This window comes from Ambystoma mexicanum, chromosome 13, assembly GCF_040938575.1.
Source record: "Ambystoma mexicanum isolate Mex_15411 chromosome 13, UKY_AmexF1_1, whole genome shotgun sequence".
Classification (NCBI taxonomy): domain Eukaryota; kingdom Metazoa; phylum Chordata; class Amphibia; order Caudata; family Ambystomatidae; genus Ambystoma; species Ambystoma mexicanum.
In genome coordinates this window covers 606,905,094-606,921,373 of record NC_090938.1, presented here as the reverse complement: position 1 = coordinate 606,921,373, position 16,280 = coordinate 606,905,094, and the positions used below count along the sequence as shown (strand labels likewise).

Below are 16,280 nucleotides of genomic sequence, written 5' to 3'. Positions count from 1 at the left end.
TGCTAAATCAATCAATAAGAAAATCTCGGCTGCAGGGGAAAAAAAAAGGTTTTGAAAGTATTTTGCAGTGGTCGCATTCTATCACCAACCATCTTTGGTGGAGCTAAAAAACTTGTGAGGGGTCAGTGGAAATACTACTTGAAAAATGGCGGTCACTGATGCACCACTGTACCAACGTTCACCGCTGGACAGCAAATGAACATTTCCACCAATGTGAACATGGCCCTTTGTCCCCAGAGGAGACACGGAAGAAGAAGTGGTTGATTCCATCTTCACCGACACACAAAGCCATTGAGAAGATTGTTTTCGACAAAACTCTATCAAGAGATTTGAGAGGACTGACAGAATTCTGTCACACAGGAGATTTGGAGGTGTTCCACAATATGTGCCTAAAGTACAGGCCAAAGCGCTTGCATTTTAGCTTTCGGGGCATGAAACATCGCACTCTACTAGCGGTCTTGGCCCATAACAGCTATGTCGGACGTGAACAATCTAGGACTAGGGGTAAAGTAAGGATGCCTCGCTACACTAAGGTGTTTTCAAAACGAAGTAAGCAATGGGTGATCAAACCAGTCTATGATGAAATGCAGTTCGACTTTGTGAAAGGCCTTATTGTTGCTTTGTTAGAGAAGCACAGATATGGAATTTCGGACGTTTCTGTGCAGAGCAGTGATCCATTGCCACCGAACATTGCGACTGTGCCATGCCCACCCGAAGCACAGCTGATTGTGAAGTACAAATCCCGGTTTAAATAATTGCAATACAATTGTCTTTTTGTAAATAAATGTTATTGTACAGTGTACCTGTAAACCTAACCCCTACCTTCACCATCATGGGTGGCGAACAAGCTGGGTGTCATCTTTGAATTCTCTCTATTCACCTCACATATGTGTATGTATATATTTTTCTCATGTCTCATCTCATGTAAATGTAAATGCTGCGCACTGTTAACGGAGGGGAGGCTTGCGTGTTGCAAATAATAAAACAAACAAATCTCACTTTTAACTCAACTCCTGTGGTACTTTATACTTTCCCTGACCTTCCGCCAAAAATTAAATGTCTCAATTTGGGCTGCAAAGCTTGCAGACAACGGGGACAAAATTGGGGCACTTAGAACGCGCCAGCCAAGCGGGCAGTGGCATTTGGGAGAGAAGCCAGTTCGCATTTGCACATTGAGGCGCACTACATAGACGGATTCTAAACTTCAAGTTCTCACAGATGCCTATACTACGTGATGTTGCAAATAAAGAATGCGAAGGACAGCGCCCAGATGAGGCCCACAAGTCGCACTGGAAGTATAAGGGTCTATTGTTTTTTGACCTTGAGACAGGGACCATGCCGAAAGAACTACATTTGAAGGGGGTGCGCAATAACGTAAGAGACGATAAGGCAGAAAATTCAGAAACTAGACCGAGTTTCATTTTAGTTCAGTATACGGAAAATCGTTGTCAAGAGCACGGTCCGTTTTACAGACTGCATTACGAAGAGACACAATGGAAATATCAAATATAATGTAAGTAAATCTTTACACGCTTTTATACCGGAATGAAGATTTAATGAATGGATGCATGAATAAATGAATGAATGAAGAGCTAGGAAAAGCAAGTAAAACGTGTTCATAGTGGGCACATGGGCGTGAAGGGCCACTGGTCTCACTGAACTCAGTCCTTGGCCCAGCCACTTTTCCCTGCACTGCCTATCTGCACTACGGGACTGTCTCTGTATCCTTCAGCCCCTTCTCCCGGCATTTACCTTGCACTTGCCACCAGCTGGCCCTATTATTTAATTTGTATTCAACTAACCATGTACAGCACTTTTACCCCCCTCCCCCCTCCCCATGCGCGATCAGAAAGACACCTGGCCTAGTAGGATCGTTGTCTGTCTGCCCTTGTTCCCCACCTGCCTCGTCGCACCTAGAAACACTTGAGTATAGGCGCGTTACAAATGCCATATCATATATCATATCATTCCTCACGCATGTAGACTAACTGTCGTTTATCATTGTGTGTTGACCTCGATTTATTTCGTTACTTTTCGCATTGATTTTAGAGCCGAACATACTCCATTGAACTATCCTTGCAAGCAAATAGTTTCTGATTGGCTGTAATAAATAAAATAAGTAATATTAATGAAGATCGGCTGGCGAGAATAATTATAATTTTTTTGTTTTCATAACAGGTATTTGCTCCCCTTCTGCTAATGCCATCGGTTTGAGACACCAGCAGATGGCTTTTACAGTAGACCCCTGCAGCTTCGTGTGAACAACTGGAGCACACTGACAATTTTATGGGACGATCGCCAAGGGCCCACATGCCCTTACGCTGTACTAGTGGCTAGAAGCAACATATCAACCTTTACGATGGACTAGTGCATAGTTGATTGAACAGCCTTGCGGTTCACCGTGCTTCCAAAGTGCTTCTTTTAATGAAAAGCAACACCCTGTGTACCATGGCGGATACAGATAAAAGAAAATAAATGGCTTTCGGAGTTCATATGGCAATTGCTGAATATTCTCTAAACATTTAATGTAAAATAAATGTACTTTACCAAATGTACCGTGTTGCTGTTTGATTTTAAAGTACAGTTTCATATTCCGAATTGTGGTGCGCTGTGTTGTGAGATGGTCTGTGTTGGTTTCCGGGTTCTGTGTGGAGTCGCGTAGAAGACGACTGGGCGCGTTTGCCTACGCAGCACAGTAATGTCACGGAGAGAGGCGGGGAATATGAATGTTTTGATAATGTCAGGCTCAGGGGCAGGGGAATTGATTTAGTGCCGCAAAAGCAGGTCAGCCAGGGCGATCGGGGAAAAGATAGGATTATCAGAAAATGGCGGCTCCCTGGTGCTTGTTTTCGCGTGCGTTTAATGGACGAAAACTCGGGTAAGGTCCATAGGAAAGTTTTCTAAAATCGAGCCACTTAGGCTTAAAAAATCATGGCCGACCCGTAGGGACAATAAAAATGTTTACTAGACCATGCCTTTAAGCACCTAGGAGTACCTAGAAAGGCCCGCACCTGGTGGGCTGTTCACATAACCGATCATAATGAAAACAACAAGCATACCTTCCGCTGCTGCGTACATGGGGGAGTAGACTGGAACCCCTCGACAGTAAATGTCCCGAAGATTGTCCCCATCCAGAGGGCTGCCTCCAGAATCACCTGCTATGACTGCATGAAGCCGGGGCCACAGTCTCTTAGCAATTCCTTGGAAGCCTTTCTCAAACTCAACCCGTAACTCCCAAGCACGGTGAGCATCAGGCTTCAGCAGAGCGTCTAGCTGCTGCCTCACGCTGTCCGGTAGTGCCAGGTGGGGGTTTATGCGCCCGATGCAAACATCTTCTGCCATAGCATTCCACTCCTTCCGCAATAACACAAAAGCCTCAGAGATGCTCCAAGTACTAGTGGCCTCCAGTATGCCCAGACTGCGGTCCCGAAGGGCGAACAACAATTGGACATAAAGAGCCTCTGGTTTGGATGTGATCTCTGAGGCAGTAGCTGGAGTAGAATACACGTGTCTGGCGTAGGCTGCAGCTGGAATAGTAGTGGCAGGTCCAATAAGAAGGCCTGCTTCGGACAACCGCTTGGGTTGGCTGAAAGAGAATCTGGCCATCTTCTGCATTCCATAAAGTTCGGGATAGGAGGTGAAGATTGCATTCCAACACACTGCTGTCCCCTGTGTGCAAAAGAAACAAAAAAGGTAGATGAAATGAAATGCAATTAACAGCATCTGTAGGTTCGAGATCTGCCAAAGTGTAGAGGAGGGGTGCCACCTCTGTACGACGAATGGGTGAAATATGGTTAAATCTAGAAACATTTGAGGAGCTATACAGATACTACAAAAATGGATGCATTCCTAGCCCGAAAGCCCCCCCAACCCCAGGCCGAGGAGAGGCCTTCCAAAACTGAAGCACATACACACTACAGTAATTTTAATTTAAACAGAACATGCGATTTTTACAAAAACGAAAAAAACTTCTCCTAATTGTTATTGTATTATCATCGGTCTATTTTCCAGAGGAAAAAAACATTCCTATCCATCTCATTTTCAAAAATGTTGTAGGCATTTTTCCTGCAATGGTTATGCTGCGTTTTGTAAAATGCTTTCGACACTTTAAGAGGAAGTGATATCAGAGAAGTGTAATCTGTAGTCTATCATAGCAAAGGGGCACAGTACAAGTCTTCTTTTTCTTTTACTTTAAACCAGCAAGTTTACTGACCTAAGCCTGCCCCAGAAATATTAGCAGTACCAGAAGTAGTAGTACTATTCTTAATAATAGTGCTTTTACTACTAACAGTATTACCAAAAACAGTACTGGTACTACTGCCAATAGTACTTATAGTAATCGCACTATCAGTAGTAGTAGGATTACTACCATAACCAGTGGTAGCATTACTATTACTATTAGACAAAGTACTAAAAACAGGATTATAACCAGCACTACTGGCAGGGGTACTAGTACTACTGTTAGTACTATTTATAGGACTACTACTGGCAGTAGTACTAGCAGTGAAAGTAGTAGTAATATTACATGTACTTCCAGTAGTACATGTGTTCCGGAGGAGAGGAAATCACTGACGGCCCATAGGTCAGCGCTCACCCTCTAGAACTTGTAAGACAAGATAGCTGCACCATGTGAGGAAAGGGGGTCCAGGATTCACTTACTCCAACAAGACTGAATAATGAGGACTCAGTAAGTTGGCAAAGGGAAGTCTGTTTAATGAGAAGTACATCAAACAGAGAAACAAATGGAAATCAGCAGCATTGCGATCACCTGTCTCGCTCCGACTTCCTCGAACTTCAGTCGAACAGTCATTGTTATAGGCAAAACTCATCACCACTGACATCTAATTCTATAAAAAATCATCATGCAATATTATTGGTTAGGAAAGGTAACTTAAGTATAGTTGTTATATCTGTTTATGATAATAGGGCATGCGGATTGGATAACTCTTATCGGGTAGGCGTCTACGCCCATCCCTCTACATCACGCGTAATAGACGTCACTACAACTATGACGTCTTATTGGTTACAATATCTATAGGACTTCAGATAACTTGGTCCATTGTGATTGGCCAGGTTACACCCCTAGACATAAATGTCCACTTTTAATTAGCAGCATGCAGAATGGACCCCCCCTGTGCCTGGTGTCCCAAGTGTTCACCCTGCCTCCCTTACATCGATCAGTGTTTTAGGGCGATGTGTCAATTAGTTGGCTAAGGATGGCCTCGAAACTGTAGTCTCTTATCGGGAAAAGTTATGGCATCCTCGGGTCCTGGATGACATCAGGCGGTGGTACTTCGCGCCTGGCTGGTCACGTGTTAGTTCACCAGGAATCTGCTTCAGTTTCTAGCTTTTAGTGCATTTAATTCTGTTTCGGCCTCGCCACCTGCATGGGGCCCCCTTATCTTGACCTTCATGAGGCAGGTTGGTATGCTCTGAAGTTGGAAGTCTTGTTAGCTGACGCTCTCCTCTCCTTCTCTGGTTGACCTCGATTTCCTAGGCATGAGCCACTCTTTGTTGAGTTTCGATTCCGCTCCTTCTCTTGCCTTTGGCTGGGTTACGAAACTTGGCCTGTCAGGCCTCTGGCTGCCTGGGTACATTTCTGATTTTACAAAATGGAGTCGCACTTGTATAATGTGCCTTATTGAGGTAGATATATGGTTGGCGCTTGCCGCTCTATCTTCTACTAAGCATTGCAAGCAGCATCGATTTCTTAGCATCTTGCGTTTCAAGCCTATTTACACACGTTAAACAGGTTGGTTGCTTCCATCTTGTCTTGTAGCACCATTTCCTTACGTTTTAACATTGTCTGTCTTCTCTGTGTCTATTACATTTATTTTTTGTAGTTACTCGCACTGGCGTGCTTGTCTTCGATAGCCGCTTTTGTTCATTCACAAATCTGTTCAGGCCTTGTGTCATTTCCACTGGCCTTCCATTAAGGCTTTCGGGGTCTCTTTGTGGACAGTATGTAGGTACTCCTCATTTCGTATCAGCGGCTGGTATGGCTGTTTGTTAGGGTACCGTGCTGCCCAGGGTTGTCTGGTTATGGGTGCTTCAACGGGTATGGATCTTCTGATGTATACTGGGCAGAGTCCCAGTGCAGCTCTTTGTAGGTTCATTTGCTCTTCATACGTCACATACCTTGGCGAGTACGCTCCTGATACCTCGAAATGAGGGGAAGGGGTGCAGGCCATGTCTGGGATCTCCTCTGCACATGTAATAGTACGAACCAAAAGAGAAGCTCCCACGGCACCTGGACGGGTGACACCGGATAGACTGGAACACAGGCGACACGCATGGAGACTGAGTCAACTACCCCAGCCAACCCGACCAACACTTTCGCCCGCCCCGTAGTTACTGCCAGGTACCAGGAGTGTTTTGGAATTGTCGAGATATTGGCAATCACCACACTACCTGAGATGTTGACATGGGCAGGTGTACGGGCCACAGGAGTGTGAAAGGAGGACAGGGGGGTGCTATGAGAGAGCATGATAGAAGTGGGGGCCAGAGGAGTAAGGAACCCCACTAACAATGTCCCCTTCTGCATACACCTCTCAAACTCCAAACCAAACACAACCAAAACCTACAGCACAACAAACCACACAAACTTCACTACATTGCAACAACAAAACAAAAATACACATAGACTTGCACAACAGTACACGACGACTACCGGCCGTAACACCCCAGGCCCAGCCAACGGACCCACCGGGCTGAGGCTGCCAACAGCACATCACTGCTCTCTTGCACTTTTCCTGCTTCCTCCCACTAACTCAACTTCCCCTCCTCTTTCAGAGCCGCCAGAGCGCCAGGGGACCACTCCGGTGGTGACAGTGCGCGGTACAAATGTCCTTTAACATAATATAACAGTAGTACTGTGGAAGCAGTACTAGTACCCCTGATATTACTACTAATGCAATTGATTGTGGTGCTAGTAGCACTGATAGTAGTAGTACTAATATTTCAAATATTGTCTGCACTGTTAGTACTAACAGTTGTAGTAGTACCAATACTACCGATGCTAACACTAATGCTAATATTGCTGCTACTAGCACTGGTTATAGTACTAATAATACTAGTTGTATTGGTAACCCTGCCATTGTTTCTAAATGCACGTCTTCTGGTAATAACAGTAATATTACTACTGCAGGTAGAAGTGCCTCATCTATTGGTAGGAATACTATTGCTACTAAAAAGGTAACACTACTATTGGTGGGGCAGGATTAGTAAGGAAGTACACTAGGTGCAAAGTCAAAGAAATGCAATTGGGTACTTTGTGTCTTTGTTGCTATAATAGGTCTGAAGACTGAGCTTCCTCTCCTCTACCAATGCCCCTTCCTTGTTAAGGCCTTGAAAACAGGCTTTTAGCGCCTGCTCAATCCCTGTACTTCTCACCTTGTCTGGATCTAATAGAATATGATGAGCATTGATAATGTCTGGCAGAAGAAGCGCATCAATGGCTTAAAGTTGAAAGACAATAGCAAACATGCAATGGAATCATTTAAGGCTGGACTGCCTGGTTTGGTGCCACCATACTCGCATGGAAATCCAAAATGATCTTGTGAAAAAGGAAAGATCATGAAAACACATTGTTCATGCAAAAAGATGGTTGGGGTCCTCGGAACAAAAAGCGGTTACAGCTCACTTGTCCCCGTGGCCAACATACGTGCAATGAGAAAATTGGAGTTCCTTATCACCAGTTTATCAACACCTTATGCCATGAGGTCAAATGTCTTGCACGCCATAATGAAGGACACAACATACACATTCTGAAGTGGATGGAGTGTTTAAAAGGTGGGAACTGCTGAGAGCACTGGCCGGGGTCAGAAGAAGGAGTCGGACACGATAAGGACCTTTTGACTTGTTTTTAATACATTTATAAGAAGGCCTATCTTTCCCTGCTGCTAGAGCGATTTCCCTGCCTATGTAAAGAAACTACAGGTGCTTGTCTGTTGACAGGAAGTCCCAAACAAAATAATGTCCTGCGTCGAAGTCCAATAGTCTTTTTATATCAATGTCTCTCTTTCTTGTGCTGGTTTCCTAACACAATCTTTTATAATAGTCTCTGGCTAGCTCCTTGATTAATTCTTGTAATTCATCGAACAGCATGAATAGGACCCAAGCACTCCTACCCTCTAGGTCTCCTCTTTCTTCTGCTAGTTACCTCATACATAGCAGCCCTGTATATCAGCTAGAAGATACTGCAACAAGGAAGAGCGAGTATGGATGACTACAAAAGTACTGACACGAGGAAGGGCATGGCAATTAATAGCCCTAGCTATCCGAGGCTTGAGAGTCAATCTGCCATAAAAACAGACAAAGGACTCTTGTCAATGTCAGTCCAGCCCCAGAGGTGCATCGAACTGGGGAGCAAAGCCAAGCAGAGGACGTGCTGCAGACCTGAACGCCTGGAACGGGAAGGTGGGAACCAAGAAGGCAGAGAAGACCCAAGAGTTCGCTGAAGGTTGGGAAACCCGATGTACGGTGGTAGGAAGGCAGCCACCTGAGTGGTCCAGGCGGGACCCGGCATGCAGGGAGAAACCAGCATGACGGAGCTGCCGAGAACAAACCGCAAGAGCCCAGGGCAAGATGGAAAAGCTTACCAGTTTTGCCAAGCACTGTGGGCCAAGTTTTAAGGTACGCAAGGGGGTCCGGGAAAGCACTGGGAGACCCCCAGAGGCTCTGGTTGGGAGGACGTGCAGAACCATCTTCCTCATCCCAGTGCAGCCAAACAGAGAGATCAAATAAGGACATATTGGGTGAGTGAGCACACCAGAGAGACCCAAAGTGAGGTCTGGCAGGATAGTGAACCGGCTCTAATAAGAGACACTATGAAGCTTAGAAAGGGCTCTGGGACCTGTATAATGAGAGACTGAGAGAATTGTACTTGCGAGATAACACTTGGCAAGATCGTGAACCAGGCTTAAGTAAGAGACATTGCAAAGCTGAGAAAGGGGTCTGGGACCCGAACACTGAGAGACAGAGTTGTACATGCAAGTTAACACCTGGCAGGTTAGGGAACCGGGCCTCAGTAAGAGAGATTACAAAGCTGAGAAGACCAAAGCATGAAGAGAAGACCAAGGGAAGAAAAGAGATCCTTTGGCACAATATATAAGAAGACCAGAGGAAGGAAGATCTATCCTTTGGCAGAAATCCAGACAATATTGATATGATATGGCATTTATAACGCGACTATACACAAGTGATAAAGGCGCAACGAGGCAAGGGAGGGGAACAGAGGGAAGATAGAAAATGATCTTACTAGGCCAAGTGACATTAAGATTGGGCAAGTGCAGAGGAGGTGGGGAAGGGGAAAAGTGTGAGGGGCAGGGGGAGGGGAAGTGCAGTACATAGGATAAACAGTAAATAAGTACAACCAATAAATAGGAACAATAAATAAAGTGCGGCAATCTGGTGGCAGGTGCAAGGGCAAGTGCAGGCATCAGGTGTCAAGTGCTGGTAGGGGGCTGTAAGGATACAGAAACAGCCCCAAAGTGCAAGGGTTGCCAGGGGGGGCAGTGCAGGTGTGCAACTGGGGGGGCCTGGGCTCGAGAACAGAGGGTGGCCAGGTGACCAGTGATGCTATCAAATGAGGCTAAGCAAGGCTTGGGGAAGGGATATATCTTGTTTTTTGGAACCAGAAGCAAATCACCTGAGAAGGTATGGGGAAAAGAGAGACCTCATCCCCATCTGTGTGGAACAATACAGAAAAGCCTAGTGACGGCTAGGGCAAGAAAGATATTCCCCCATTGTTCATGAACTGACTAAAAATCGTCCCGAAGGAGGGCGTCATCCTGTTGGAGTCAGGGTGCAGCCTACTTTATAGTTTTCTTTTGAAGTGTAAGGAACATAAGTGGGTTTGGGACATAGGAAGGTGGACTATTTGTTTTTGACAGACATTCTGACACCATCCTTGGTTTTGTTTGTGCTGGGAAAGCCCCTCTTGGCTGTGGGGACAGGTAGGGTTCTTGCTTATTTTCTGTTAAAAGGAGGTCTGTGCCAATGGGCATGTCAACTTTGTGTCCCGCGTCTACTTCTGCACCCTTACAGTACGTATTCACGCACCACTTAGGTGGACATCTGCCACAGGCACAGCTACCCACCCACATGCATCAGAATGCAGCAGAAACGTACAAAATAAATTCGGTCTAGCTGGACACAATGATTAGCCTTCATACACCAGAGCAAAACACAAAGCACAACACCTCAGCCATCAGATTGCAACAATAGCCTATGAAATTCTGACTAAATGTACACATAATGAGTCTCTTGCACTTACGCATTCTCCTGACCCACCTCAGCAGCCATCAACACGCCTGACCGTCATGGGTAGCTTACTGGATCTCGGCCAGCCCACCTAACTCCCTACACTGGCCAAATGCACACAGGCATTCTAATCATTCTGACAATTTTCCCATACCTTGGACTTCGGTCCCCCAAGGGCGTTCCCACCACAAGCGTTTTGAGGCCATACTAATGGGATAAAGGCACTATATAAATGACCTAATACTAACTACTTGATAGTCCTATCTCCTGTTCTTTATTACATGATTGTTTGCCATACTTTCTCCATTCTTCACTTTTCCACTCAGGGTATTTTCCCTTCTTTCACTGGTCTTTGCTCCCAGTCTTTATCTACTTCCCATACAGAGGTATTCGCTCTTCTCTTTATATGCATTGCACAGTTCCAGTTCAACAGTTTTATATTTACCATCTTGTTATTACTGGGATGAATTTTTCTCTCTGTATAACATTGCTCCGGCGGCCTCCCGCTTCTCCTGTTCTCCCCGTTACCTCTCTGCATGCAGGGAAATGTTGCAGTGCATGGCCTTCGCTCAGGTGTTCCTCTTCAATGTTTGCCTTCTCGTTCTGTGGTTTCGCCGGTCTCCCCTTCTCGGCTTCCCTTCTGGCTGCTACCATATATGGGTCGCTGGTTTTAGGAACCGGTTCGTGCTGCCTTCTCCAATTGTCTCGGCATGGTTCATTAGGTGTTGTAAGAAACCAGAAGGTGTCTCACCCGCTAGTCCCCGCAGATCTCTCTCTTTCAGGTGGCGAGGTGTGGAAGTACAAGGCTGGAGACAAGGCAAGTTGCTGAAATAATATTTATTTCTTGTATAACTCAAGACCAAAAGTCAAGTATCTGAAAGTCCAAGCGGTTTCCTTCACCGTGGGTTCTTCTTCCCCAATGCTTTCCTGATAAAGGGGACTGTCTCCTAATGCGTGAGATCCGGATAGGCCCACCACTCTGGGCTGACTGCACTCTCCGTCTCGGCGTCCTGTGGATATGACAAACAGTGTTTGTTAGAAACGGCGGGCTTTTGTTTTCCACCCAGGTTTCAAAGCCCCACCAATCAGCAGTGTTCATGTCTGATTCGTTTGTCATTGGTGGGGAAGCTGTTGGCCCGCCTCCCTTAAGGCTGGGATTCCCCACCGTCACTTCCGCCTGCCCCTGTAGCATAGTGGGAAGCCCTACGGCGCTTTCGCCAGTGCCGTTGAAGTGCCGCCGGGCCCGAGCACATATGGGCGGGTCCGGACGTCTGAGGCTCCACCTGACCTTGTTCCCGGGCTGTGCCGGCTGCGCGCACTCTCCCGCTCCTGTTCCCTGGCTCTGCCCGACCTCCGCCGCGGGTCATGTCGGCCGCGGGCCCTTCCCTGCCACTGTTCCCGCCCCTCTCCCAGCCCGGGCTGGCGACTCCGGGACGTCCGCCGCACCGGGTTGGGATTCCAACATGGCAATTACCCATGCCGCAGTTCTCTGGTGCGGTTCTTCTACTTCTGCTGTTTTCGCTGGGCTCGTCTTCGCATTGCTCCCCATGTCCACCCGTTCCCTGGGAGTTGACGGTTCCACCCACCCTGTCCGTTGCAGGTACCTCCTCACACATACCCACCCCGGGTTCAGGCCGATCGGGCCAGTGAGAACATCTGGACAAGTAGTCTGCTACTAACTGAAACCTGGCTGGTCTATGCAAAGTCAGAAAGTCAAAGGGTTGTAGAGAGAGGAACCAGCAGAGGACCCTCTGGTTAGTATCTTTGTGTCGGGCCAGCCATTGGAGGGGCGCATGGTCGGAAAATAATGTGAACCGGCGTCCTACCAGATAGTATTTTAGCGACTCAATGGCCCATTTGATGGCTAGGCATTCTTTCTCAACCGTGGAGTAGGCCGACTCGTTTGGCAGCAGTTTCCAGCTGATGAAGCATACGGGTCGTAGCTCCGCTCCTTGGTCTTGAGAGAGAACGGCGCCCAGGCCCTGGTCTGATGCATCAGTTTGAAGGAAGAAATGTTTCTGAAAGTCTGGACAACACAGTACGGGATCTGATGTGATCATTTGTTTTAGCAGGGCTATGGCCCTTAGGGCAGCTTCGTTGTTTGTCAAGTTTGGATTTCCATTGAGCCTCAATGCATCGGTGAGTGGGGCGGCTGCAGAGGAGAAATCGGGAATAAACCTTCTATAATAACCGATGAGTCCCAGGAAGGCTCGTATTTGTTTCCTGTTCACGGGCGTTGGGATTCTATGTATGGCGTCCGTTTTGGACATCTGCGGTTTTAGAACACCACCCCCACCAGATGTCCGAGGTACTTAGTTTTGTGAGCCCCCATCATAGTCTTTCGGGGATTTATGTGTAACCCTGCCCTATGTAGATCGGCTATGACCATTTCTAAGTGAGTTAGGTCATCTTCCCAGGACTTGCTGTATATTTTGATATCGTCCAGGTAGGCCGCTGCATACCCCTGATGAGGTCGTAGTATGATGTCCATGAGCTTCTGGAAGGTGGCTGGTGCACCATGTAGGCCGAAGGGAAGGACCTTGAAATGGTAGAGTCCTTGTGGAGTGGAGAAGGCGTTTTTTTCCTTATCCTTGGGTTGTAAAGGGATCTGCCAGTATCCCTTCGTTAGATCTAGGGTGCTCAGCTATAGGGCGGCTCCAAGTCCCTCCAGTAACTCGTCCATCCGCGGCATCGGGTATGCCTCGTATCGGGACACGGCATTCAGTTGTCTGTAGTCCATACAGAAGCGTATGGAGCCATCTGGCTTAGGGACGAGTACTATAGGTGAAGACCAGGGGCTGTTTGACGGTTCGATGATGTCTAGTTGCAGCATTTCATCCACTTCGGTATTTATGATGCGCCTCCGGGCTTCAGGTATCCGATAGGGTCTGAGACGTACTATCTTCCCTGGCTCTGTCTTTATCTCGTGTTCGATCAATTTGGTACGCCCTGGTAAGGTGGAAAAGGCTTCTCGGTGGGGTAGCAGTTTATCCAACAGTTCTGCTCTCATGGCTGGCGATAGTGCATCTCCCCACTGGACGTGGTCCAAAGAATTGGGGTTCGCTGTTTCGATGGTCTATGTCGCCGGTTGTTCCCAGGGCCACCACTAGAGGTTCGTTCCACTTTTTCAATAGATTAATGTGATATATTTGATCCGGGTTACTTCGGTCGGGTTGGTGCACTCTATGTGTCACGGGACTGATAACCTCGGTGATCTTGTATGGTCCTCTCCTTCTGGACAGTAACTTATTGGTGCTGGTAGGCAAGAGTACGAGTACCTGGTCACCTGGGTTGAAACTCCTCATTCTGCTTCCCTTGTTGTAGTTCCTTTCTTGAGTTGTCTGGGCCAGAGAGAGGTTGGCTTCCGACAGAGTTCTCAGTGCGGTTAAATGTTCCTTCAGCTCTTCTGTGTATTCGGTCAAGGTCATTTCATCGGTGGCTTCCCATTCCTCTTTAACCAAGTCTAGGATCGTACGGGGTTGTCTTCCAAACAACAGCTCAAAGGGGAAAAACCCCATAGAGGACTGGGGCGTGTCTCTTAGGACCATCAGAACAAGAGGTATCACCCTATCCCAGTTCTTGGCGTCTGGTCCTGTCACTCTTCTGAGCATTTTCTTTCTTGTTTTGTTATACCTTTCGACCAACCCATCGGTTTGGGGATGGTACACAGAGGTTCTTAGCTGTTTGATTTGTAGGCGTTCACACACTTGCCGGAGCAGTGCCGACATGAAGTTTGTCCCTTGGTCAGTGATGATTTCTGAGGGTAAGCCGACTCGGGCAAAGAAGGGTATAAACTGATCACATAAATGCCTGGCCGATGTGCCCTTGAGGGGAAATGTTTCTGGATAGCGGGTGGTGTAGTCAACGATGACGAGCATATACTTATATCCTCTACTGGCTGGATCTAATGGTCCGACAATATCCATACCGATCCTTTGGAAGGGTACTGCTATAAGGGGCATCTTCTGTAGAGGAGCTTTAGCCGGTTTTACCCCGCTCGTTAGCGGACAGGTGGGGCATCTCTTACAGAACTGGGCTACCTCGCCATAGAGTCCTGGCCAGTAAAACCGTTTGAGTATGTTTTGTTGCATCTTTAGCGAAGCCATGTGGCCACCGCAGGGGTGGTTGTGGGCCAACTGCATGACCACGGTATGTTGGGTTTTTGGTAGCACCAACTGTTCCTTAACCGACCCATCGTCACCCTTGTATTTGCGGTATCGCAAACCCTGCCGCAGTACAAAACCTGGCCCCTTGGAGACATCTGGATCCTCTTCTTGGGCTGCCCTTTCTCGAGCTATCTTGAGGGTGTTGTCCGTTAGGGTCTCTCCGCTAATGCTTTCCTCGTTATCGTCTATCTTCCAGTCAATGGGTCTAGTCATATAACTAGCCTGACGCCACTCTGTACGAGTTCATCTCCTTTTATTGATCGGGGTTCCTGTGGTAGTCGTAGCTTCTCCTATGTCTGGCTCGGGTCCTGCTTCCCCCCTTTCCCTCCCGGCCGGTTAGGGCCTGGTCAAAGTTAGGTAAATCAGTACCTATGACTACCAGGGCAGGCAGAAAAGGCAGGACAGCAGCCCTTAAGGGTGACAGTTCCCCGTTCACTTCAATGGCTACCTTTTTCATCGGATACAGTTTTATATCACCATGGATACACTTAATAGGTATAGACACATTAAGTAAGTTAGGTTTGTTACTTACAGTGGGTGATATGGCGGTTTGCCTGCTGCCGCTGTCAAGTAGAGCGCGTATGGGTCGGCCGTCGACTCGTATATCCACCACATAGGGACCAGGTAGGCTTTCTGCTGGTAGTGGGTTCAGATATCCGATATCCATGGGCTCAGCGGTTCTTCTCCTGGGACAGAATCAGGCTATGTGGCCCCATTCGTTGCATTCAAAGCATTGAGGCTGCTGATACCCTGGATTGGTCCCAGCGGGTTGGTCTTCAATCCCGTATTTCTTATCGTCTGGTCTCCGGATGCCCTCGTCCAGTGGTCGCCATCTCAGCTGTTGGGGTCTGACTCCCCGGGTCAAGTGGGGGTCAGTTATTGGGACTGCTATGCGTGCTGTTATTCCGGGGGGTGGCACTCTGTGGTACCCAGCCTTTTGATATGCCGAGGCAATGTCCACGGCTTCCGTTAGAGATGGCCAGTGATGCTGCCTCACCCATCTCTGCATCTGTCCGGGAAGAGCGTCCACAAACTGCTCGAGGATGATTTTATCAAGGACCGGCTGCGTAGCTGGGGTTGGGGTCAGCAGCCATTTTTCCGCCAAGTCCTTTATGCGGTAATATAACTGCCGTGGGCTCTTGCCAGCCCGCAGCTTGGTGTCCCTTAATTGGATCCGATAGGCCTCCTCATCAAGGCCAAGGCGATCCAATACAGCTGCCTTAATTTCCGCATACGGAGTGTTGCTGGTGGGGTTTACCGCCTGATAGGCTCCATGCATGAGGCCGGATAGAAGGGGGGCGACATATTGCCCCCATCGCTCTGGTGGCCCATGTGCGTTTCTCGCTATTCTTTCGAAACTAGTAAAAAAGAATGCCGGGTCCTCGCCGTCCTTGTACTTTTGGGGTAAGGCGGATGGGACCATTGGTTGAGTTCTAGAACTAGCAACCACCTCTGTGAGCCTAGAAATGGTTTCATGATGCTTGTCTTGGGCAGTGGTTTGTACAGTGCTTTGTAGCTGCATAGCCTGCTGGAAGGCTTGCCGATCGGCAGCTGCTTGTTGGGTTTGTAGCTGCACCAATTGTTGCAGCTGTTGCTGTCCTTCCGACAGGGTTTTTATTAATGCCTCCATCGCGCCGCTGTCAATTCCACCTTTGTCGCCTCTTGTGGAAGTATGAGGCTGGAGACAAGGCGAGTTGCTGAAATAATATTTATTTCTTGTATAACTCAAGACCAAAAGTCAATTAACTGAAAGTCCAAGCGGTTTCCTTTACCGTGGGTTCTTCTTCCCCAATGCTTTCCTGATAAAGCGGACTGTCTCCTAATGCGTGAGATCCGGATAGGCCCACCACT

General features: G+C 47.7%; 1 protein-coding gene across 6 annotated transcripts in view; it reads right to left on the bottom strand.

Moving 5' to 3' along the window:
* The window catches only part of GHDC (GH3 domain containing), a 410,758-nt gene that overhangs the window by 306,254 nt on the left and 88,224 nt on the right, over positions 1 to 16,280 (bottom strand). For all 6 annotated transcript variants that reach the window (XR_011283072.1, XM_069634469.1, XM_069634467.1 and 3 more), the window contains one exon: positions 3,060 to 3,669. Coding sequence is in view for 5 of the 6 variants with exons in the window: in XM_069634469.1 (XP_069490570.1) it covers positions 3,060 to 3,669 (610 nt within the window). In the remaining variant the exon portion in view is untranslated. The remainder of the gene's footprint in view (positions 1 to 3,059; positions 3,670 to 16,280) is intronic.